This window comes from Stegostoma tigrinum, chromosome 6 (genome assembly GCF_030684315.1).
Source record: "Stegostoma tigrinum isolate sSteTig4 chromosome 6, sSteTig4.hap1, whole genome shotgun sequence".
Taxonomy (NCBI): Eukaryota; Metazoa; Chordata; class Chondrichthyes; order Orectolobiformes; family Stegostomatidae; genus Stegostoma; species Stegostoma tigrinum.
The window spans coordinates 109,677,427-109,686,864 of record NC_081359.1 but is presented as its reverse complement, the minus strand read 5'-3'; the positions used below and the strand labels follow the sequence as shown (position 1 = coordinate 109,686,864).

The 9,438-nt window shown below is 47.2% G+C and overlaps 1 protein-coding gene across 5 annotated transcripts in view; it reads left to right on the top strand.

Annotated features, from left to right (window-relative positions):
* Positions 1-9,438, top strand: part of LOC125453591 (cGMP-dependent 3',5'-cyclic phosphodiesterase) — a 296,672-nt gene that overhangs the window by 241,132 nt on the left and 46,102 nt on the right. For all 5 annotated transcript variants that reach the window (XM_059646853.1, XM_059646852.1, XM_059646854.1 and 2 more), the window contains 2 exons: positions 1,295-1,373; positions 6,707-6,884. In XM_059646853.1, the coding sequence (XP_059502836.1) occupies positions 1,295-1,373; positions 6,707-6,884 (257 nt within the window). The remainder of the gene's footprint in view (positions 1-1,294; positions 1,374-6,706; positions 6,885-9,438) is intronic.

Below are 9,438 nucleotides of genomic sequence, written 5' to 3'. Positions count from 1 at the left end.
GCTACTGACAGAAATATGGTTTACTGGATAGTGTTTCTTTCTCATTTGTTATAGCACGCCTTAAGGAGTTACAACTTAATGGATTATTCTTTCAGTTATTACCTGGAATTTTGAATTTCTTTTAAATGTTATCATTGTCTTCAGAGATTGTAACTGGATGCTTATTACACATTTCTCTCTTTGACCAAGATTTGGGGTACCTATTCTCAAAGCGCTTTATGAGTTAAAACCGAATTAATTTGTGAAACAATATTTCTGTGATAAACCTCATGGGGTCTCACGAGGTGAAACCTAAATGCGAAGTGTCTTTTGCTGACGTTCTCACTATCAGAGATTCCTGATCGAATGGACTTGGACGATACTCATTGGAATTTAGAAGAATGAGGGTGGACTTTATCAAAACATATACAATTCTGAGGGGAATAGATAAGATAGAAGCAGGGAGGATGTTTTCACTGAACTAACAACTAAGGGGCATTGCCTCAAAATAAGGGGGGTGGTGGGGAGCAGATTTAGAACTGAGTTGAGGAGGAAGTTCTTCATCCTAAGGGTTGTGAATCTGTGGAATTCCCTGCCCAGTGTAGCAGTTGGGGCTTCGCTCATTGAATGTTTTTAAGGCAAAGATAGATTTTTGAATAGTAGAGGAATTAAAGGGTTATGGTGAGGGCGGCGGGGGGGGGGGGGGGGGGTGCAGGTTAGTGGAGCTGAGTCCATGAAAAGATCAGTCACGATCTTATTGAATGGCGGAGCAGGCCCGAAAGGCCAGATGGCCTGCTCCCGCTATTCCTTATGTTCTTATGTTCTAGAGGGAGTCTCCTTATCAGAGACTATAGTTAAAGGGAACCTCACTATCAGAGGCTATTGTTAGAGTGAACCTCACTATCAGAGACTATTGTTAGAGGGAACCTCACTATCAGAGGCTATTGTTAGAGTGAACCTCACTATCAGAGACTATTGTTAGAGGGAACCTCACTATCAGAGGCTATTGTTAGAGTGAACCTCACTATCAGAGACTATTGTTAGAGGGAGCCTCACTATCAGAGACTATTGTTAGAGTGAACCTCACTATTAGAGACTATTGTTAGAGGGAGCCTCACTATCAGAGACTATTGTTAGAGTGAACCTCACTATCAGAGACTATTGTTAGAGGGAACCTCACTATCAGAGGCTATTGTTAGATGGAACCTCAGGGTTCGGGACACCTCTTAAAAAGGGGGTTTCCCTCCGCACTGCGTTTGAGACTGGAATGTTTCATAAAATCTCTCTTCTCTCTTTCCTCTCCCCCTGGCCCTAGCTGTTCCGTGTTTCTCCTGGAGCAGGACAATAAGGAGCTGGTTGCAAAGGTGTTCGATGGGGGCTTTGTAGCTGATGAGGTGAGACTGCACACTGCATCTGGGCTCTGGCTGAGAGCTTCACAATCAACTCAACATTACTGAGTTTGCTGAGTGCGGTTGGAAATGGTTGACTCGCCAAAATAGTTACGTCTAGGACAGACATGCGGTCATGACTTGATGATTTTTGATAGCTTTGCTCATGAGATATAGACATGCCAGCATTTATTGCCCACCCCTAATTGCCCAGAGGAAGTTATGGGTCGACCAGATTGCTGTGGGCCTGGAGTCACATGTAGGCCAGATCGGATTACCTTCCCTAAAGGATATTAGTGAACCAGCTGGGTGTTTGTAACAGTGACTACACAGTTGCCATGTGGTAATATCACTAAACTAGTAATTTGGAATGCAGTACCAGTATTCTGAGAGTAAGGGCTCAGATTGCACCCGGGCACATGGTGAAATTTGAATTCAGTAAAAATCTGGAATTAAAAGGCTAACTTAATGTTAACAATATAATCATTGCCCTCTAGGTATTTGGGGATGGCCTAGCCAACACCCTCCTGGCCTCAACAACACATTAATTCTGGACAACTTTGCATTTCATAGAGATTGGGATCGTTAGATTGGAAAAAGTAATCACAAGAAAAAAATTCATTGTATCTATTTAGAATTCAGTTTGAGAGTGAGAAATTTGGATCAGAGAAAACTCTGCTAAACTTAAATCAGAGTAATTACAAAGGAATGACGTCAGTCCTGGCTGGAGTGGACTGGGAAGGGGTATAGCAGCAAAGATGGCAGAGAAACCATGGCAGATGTTTGAGAAAAGTTCATTCCTCTCGTCAAGGACATAATCCAGTGAAAAAGAAGGATTTCTGAAAGGGAATAAATTGGCCATGGATAACCAGAGAACTGAAGGATAACATCAAATTGAAGGAAAGTACAGACAATGATTACTAGAGGCCAGGAACTGAGAAAGTTTTAAAAGCCAACAAACCACGAGGACTTTAATAGAGAGAAAATAAACTAAAAGGATAAACAAGGAGTTTTATAATACTGGATAGGCGAACCACTTTAAATATATAAAAAGAAGGCTAAAATGTACTATTGCCCAGTTAATGGATGACACAAAAATAGATGGGAAAGCAGGTAATGAGAATGAATGAAGGATATTGACAGGTTGAGTGATTGGATGAAAGCCTGGCAAGATGGAACATAATGCAGGAAAATGTGAGGCCGTGCACTTTAGCAGGGAGAAGAGTCAAACGGAATGTTAATTTAATGGACAAATACCGCAGAAAGCTGCATTTACAGAGCAATTTGGGAATCCTCATCCATGAATCACAAAAAGCTGCGGGTAATAGGGAAGGCAAGTGTTGCTAACCACAGCTGGAATACTGAGAAGAGATTTGGGCCCTTTATCTAAGGAAAGATAGACTGGTATTGCAGGCAGTCCAGAGAAGGTTCACTTGGCTGATTCTGGGTATGGGGGAATGTGTTTATGAAAGCAGGTTGAATAGATTGAGCCTGTATTCATTGGAGTTTAGAACAATCAGAGGCAATTTTATTGAGCAATGTTAGGGAGCTAGACAGGGGAGATATGGAAAGGTTGTTTCCCCTTGTGGTAGAGTCTAGGACCAGAGGACATCATATCAGAATAAGTGACTATACTTTTAAGACAAAGATGAAGAGGAATTTCACTCTCAGAGGATAGTGAATCTGTGGAGTTCTTTACTGCAGAGGGCTGCCAGGGCTGGGTCATTAAGTATATTCAAGGTTGAGAGAGACAGATTTTTAATCAGGAAGGGAATCAAGGGGCATGGGGGAAAGACAGGAAGGTGGACTTGAGGATTATCAGATCAGCCGGGATCTCACTGAGTGATGGGCTGAATGGCCCACTTCTGCTCTACCATTTTGTGATCTTCTGGACAAGCTCGCTTCCTGAACTTATTAACTTTGGTCATCTGAATAAAAGTGACTATGAATCCTGCTGTATTGTCAAAAAAACCAGCTGAAATTATCTGTGTGGTGTGTGCTCTTCCTCTCAGGAGTGTATGAGGTTCATTCACCTTCTCTCATTACCTTCCATTCATTTTTTCCTTGCTTTTGTGCCCTCTCTTTTCTTCCTCTCTTCCTTTTTCACTTTCTTTTTCCATTCCTGTCCCTCCCTTTATCCACTCCCTCTTTCCACCACAATCTGAGAACTTGTGGAGAAAGAATACTATCGGTCAGAGTCAATTAATTTTTAACAGGGTTGAGGCTGAGAGTTCATTTTGCTGGCCCAGGAGCTGAGAGCATGGGGAGATAGTCTCAGGGTAACAGGCATATCGTTGAGGACTCAGATGAGGAGACATACCTTTCCTGGGAAGGTTTTTGTAATTCTCTCCATTAGTGTTGTGGAATAGTCCGTTGTAAGGAACATTCAGGATTAGGTTTAAGGTTTGTTGTCACGTGTACAAAAATTCAGGAGTAATGTCACCACAAATAGCACCATCTTAGAAATAAAGTACCTCGTCACAAACGTTAGGTACTAAAATAGATTAGGTGCAAAAAAGAGAAATAAAGAGAAAAGCTAAAAGTTTTACATTGCAGTGTTTTGTCGTATAAATTAGGAAGATAAAGAAATAAAGTTAAAAGATAAACATTACAGTCCCTCTATAGCTTGCAGTCTCTGTACACTGGGTGCTCTCCACACATGGTCTAGCTATCCCTGCACTACCTGTGTTCGAGATCTGTGACAGGCTGACCACTCCGGCCCCACCGCCCACTGACCGTCCTGCTCTGGCCCCACCACCCACTGACCGTCCTGCTCTGGCCCGACCTCCCACTGACCGTCCCACTCCGGACCCACCTCCCACTGTCCGTCCCGCTCCGGACCCACCTCTCACTGACTGTCCCGCTCTGGCCCTACCTCCCACTGTCCGTCCCGCTCCGGACCCACCTCCCACTTACCGTCCCGCTCTGGCCCCACCTCCCACTGACCATTCCACTCTGGACCCACCCCCCCACTGACGGTCCTGCTCCGGCCCCACCTCCCACTGACTGTCCTGCTCCGGACCCACCTCCCACTGACCATACCACTCCCAACCCACGTCCCACTGACCGTTCCGCTCCGGCCCCACCTCCCACTGTCCGTCCAGCTCTGGCCCCACCTCCCACTGACCGTCCACTCTGGACCTACCTCCTACTGACTTTTCTGCTCTGGACCCACCTCCCACTGACCGTCCCGCTCTGGCCCCACCTCCCACTGACCATTCCACTCTGGACCCACCCCCCACTGACAGTCTTGGTCCAGCCCCACCTCCCACTGACCGTCCTGCTCTGGACCCACCTCTCACTGACCGTCCCACTCTGGACCCACCTCCCACTGTCCGTTCTGCTCCAGACCCACCTCCCACTGACCGACCCACTCTGGCCGCACCTCCCACTATCCGTCCCGCTCTGGACCCACCTCCCACTGACCGTCCTGCTCTGGCCCCACCTCCCACTGACCGTCCGCTCTGGACCCACCTCCTACTGACCTTTCTGCTCTGGATCCACCTCCCACTGACCGTCCTGCTCTGGTCCCACCTCCCACTGACCGTCCGCTCTGGACCCACCTCCCACTGACTGTCCCCCTCCGGACCCACCTCCCACTGACCGTCCCGCTCTGGCCCCACCTCCCACTGACCATTCCACTCTGGACCCACCCCCCACTGACGGTCCTGCTCCAGCCCCACCTCCCACTGATTGTCCTGCTCCGGACCCACCTCTCACTGACTGTCCCACTCTGGACCCACCTCCCACTGTCCGTCCTGCTCCGGACCCACCTCCCACTATCCATCCCACTCCGGACCCACCTCCCACTGACCGTCCCACTCTGGACCCACCTCCCACTGACCGTCCCACTCCGGACCCACCTCCCACTGTCCGCCCTCCTCCGGACCCACCTCCCACTGATCGTCCGCTCTGGACCCACCTCCCACTGACTGTCCGCTCTGGACCCACCTCCTACTGAGCTTTCCACTCTGGACCCACCTCCCACTGACCATCCCGCTCCAGCCCCACCTCCTACTGACCGCCTCACTCTGGACCCACCTCCCACTGACTGTCCCGCTTTGGCCAGATACTGGTAGATTTAGGGACACTGGGAGAATGGAATGACACAAGGATTGTACTGGAAGTGTTGCAGATATTAATTGTAGACATTAGAATGATGAATATAGGCCATTAGGTTCCTCAACCTGCTCTGCCATTGAAGGATGATCCAAAGTCTGTCTAGGGTCCTCTTTCCTGCCTGTCCCCCATAACACTTGATACCCTGTTGATCAGAGGTCTCTCTGCCTGTCCCAGCCTTGAGTATGTTCAATGTTGGATCTTCCATGCTCTCTGAGGGAGAGAGTTCCGAGCATAACCACTACCGAGGGAAGACATTTCCCCCACCCCCGATCTAAAGGATTTAATCTGTGCCCCACCGTCTTTATTGTGTGGGTCTGCCCAGTGTATTGTCAGGAGAGTATTGGGTTCTGATGCATCGAGAACGCAGACACAGCCTCAGGGAGATTTGCAACTCAGATGTGGAGATGCTTCTCCTGTTGTGTGTATTTGGAATTCTCTATGCTGGAGTCTCATGGATACTTGGTTGTGGAGTACATTTAGGGTTGGTCTGGCAGAGAACTGAGGGACAGGAGGGAGGCCGGGATAGAGTAAAAATCAGCCAGGATAGTACGGAATAGCTGAGCAATGGTCTACTGATCTACTAGGATGTTGCTCGGACTGGAGCATTTGAGTTATAAGAAGAGGCTGGGACATTTTTCCCTGGAGTGTAGGAGGTTGAAGTGTGACTTTATGGAGATCTATAAAATTATGAAGGACACAGGTATAGCAAAGGTCTTTTTCCCTCGAGTACAGGAGTTAAAAGCGTGGGTTTAAAATGAGAAGAAAAGGATCTAAAAGGGACCTGAGGGACAGATTTTTCACACATACAGTGGTGTGTACGTGGAACGAGCTGCCAGAAGAAGTGGTAGAGGTGGGTACAATTACAACATTAAGCAATATTTGGACTGCTGCATGGATAGGAAAGGTTTAGAGGAATATGGATCAAACACAGACAAATAGGACTAGTTTAGTTTGGAAAACCTGGTCAAGTTGGACTGAAGGGTCTGTTTCTGTGCTGTACGATTCTGTGACTCTCCAACTCCAGCCTCTGTTCATGTGTTCTTGATTTCTTACGTTCCCTTCTTACATTCCCACCCTCTGTTGAGCCCCACTTCATTCCTCTCAACTTGAGTGTCTCCCCTCCCGTCCTCCTGTCTGCTCCCTCGCTCTCCCTTCTCTCCATTGCTGCCAGCGTTGGGTCAGCGTTAACAGCTTCCTTTTACCCTGTCTCATTCCAGTCCGCCGAATTCAGGATGCCAGCTGACCAGGGCATCGCTGGGCACGTGGCCACTACGGGCCAAATCCTCAACATCAAGGATGCCTACTCTCACCCGCTCTTTTACCGGGCCATAGATGACAGCACCGGCTTCCGCACTCGGAACATCCTGTGCTTCCCAATCATCGATGACAACAACCGTGAGTACACAGCAAGATCCCAGCATTGCTCAGCCTTCCCTGCCCATTCCCAGTGCAGAGAGAAAGGGTCCCAGGACAGAGGCACAGAGCAGTCCCTGACATAGGAAGGGCAAAATGAGATAAAAGGGAAAACACCTTCCCTGTCTACAACTCAGTCCCACACCCTGGAATCTGTCAGGAAATGCTTGGTGTTAGGACAGCCAACCCTATTTGCGCTTCACTCCTACTCCCCAGTGTCACCTCTCCAGTTTCTCTTCCTCTTTGGGTTTACTATCAGCAATACCCCGTTTGCCTGTCCTGCTCTCTCTCTCCCTCTCCGCTCCATCTCCACTGATCCGTTCACTCCTTTCTCCACCTCCCCTCCGACACCCCCCCACCCCATTATCAGCAAAAACGCCATCTTCTCTCAGCTGCTTCTGAAGAAGGGTCTGCGAACGCGAAATGTTAACTGTTTCTCTCCTGCAGATGCTGCTCAGATTCCCCCAGCCATTGCAGTTTTTCTTTTAGCTGGGTGAGCATCATTTCCCGAGCTCCTGCAAAATTCATGAAAGATGCCAGCCTTGAGCTTCAATTGCACAGACTGTGTCCCTGTATCTGGATGTATGTTGCTTCTTTGCAAGCGCAAAAAATTACAAACACATTACAAACTCAGATGATAATGTGAAATTAGTTGTTCATGTAGCGATTAGCACATTCAGAGTTCATAGATCATTGGTCGTAGAATCCCTATAGTGTGGAAACAGGCTGTTTGGCCCAAAACGTCCATACCGACCCTCAGAGCATCCCACTTCAACCAATTCCCCTATAACCCACCTAATCTACACACACCTGAACACCACGGGCAATGTGGCATGGCCAATCCACCCTGACCTGCACATCTTTGGACTGTGGGAGGAAACCGGAGCACCCGGAGGAAACCCACGCAGACGCGGGGAGAGTGTGCAAACTCCACACGGACAGTCCCCTGAGGATGTTCGAACCTTGCCCCTTTTGTACATTACCTGAGAGCTTACTAAGCCTGCAGTTTCTAAGTCCTTTCCTCATGGCAACACCTCGACCAATCAGAGTTGCCTTGCCAACCAATCAGCCCTTTCTTCCTGCTGCTGTGTTAGACAGCATGGAAACAGACTCTTCAGCTCATCCATGCTGATCAAATTTCCCAAATTCAACTAGTCCCACTTTCTGGCATTTGGCCCATATCCCCCCAAACCTTTCCTATTCATGTAACTGTCCAGATGCCTTTTAAATGTTGTAACTATACCTGCATCTACCTCTGGCAGTGCATTCCACACACGAACCACCATCTGTGTGAAAAACATTACCCCTCAGGTCCCTTTTAAGTCTTCGTATTTTGAAAATATGGTCTCTAGTTTTGAACTCTCCTACGACACAGAAAAGATCTTTGATATTCACCTTTTCCATACCTCTTATGATTTTATTAACCTCTCAATCTCCTACACTCCAGTGAAAAAAGGTCTCAACCTATCCAGCCTCTCCTTATAACTCAAACACTCCAGCCCTGGCAACATTCTTATAAATCTCTTCTGAACCCTCCCCAGTTTAATAATAGCCTTCTTATAGCAAGGTGACCAGAACTGCACACAGTACACAGCCTCACCAACTTCCTGTACAATCACAACATGACATCCCAATTCCTATACTCAAAGGTCTGAGCAATGAAGGCAAGCGTGCTAAATGCCTTCTTAACCATCCTGTAGTCTAACTGTAGTGCAACTTTCAAAGAACTATGTACCTGAACCCCTAGGTCGCTCTGTTCGAAAGCGCTTCCCAAAGCCCTACCATTAATTGTAGAATTGCTGTCATTGTTTGCTTTACCAAAATGCAATACCTTGTATTTACCCAAACTAAGCTCGTTCTGTCACTCCTCAGCCCATTGACCCAATTGATCAACGTCCCTTTGTAATCTTTGATAACCTCACTCACTGTGCACTATATCACCAGTTTTGGTGTTATCTGCAAACTTACTAACCTTGCCTCCTGAATTCTCATGCATATTGTTTATACAAATGACAGAAAACAGTGGACCCAGCACCAATCCCTTTGGAACACTGCTGGTCACAGGCCTCTGGCCAGAAAAAACAACCCTTCATATATTGTTGTCCTTGTTTGAAATTTGGGATTCTTGCAAGTATCCAGAGACAGCAAGGGGTAAAGCTTTTCCAGAAATCTTCAGGCTTTGTTTCAAGTGAATATGACTTTATTTATTCTCCGAAGACCATCGCAGTAGTTTTATAAGAATATTAGGTCGTACTGACTGAGAGTTGGTGGCCATTCAACCATGAACTGAGCAAATGGTGAACCAGTTGAGGGGCTGAATGGCCACCATCTGTTTGTAACCCACACAGTCCAACATATTACTCAATAAAGCTGATCATTTGAAATTTGATAAGATACATTCTGATCTACCTGATGCTAACTTGAACAAGTCAGATCCCAGAGTGAGACCTGCCTTGATAGACCATAGTTTTTCATTTTTTTCTTTTTGATTTATTGTGATAGCCAATCATTGATCATATTCCAAAGAGGCTGTCAA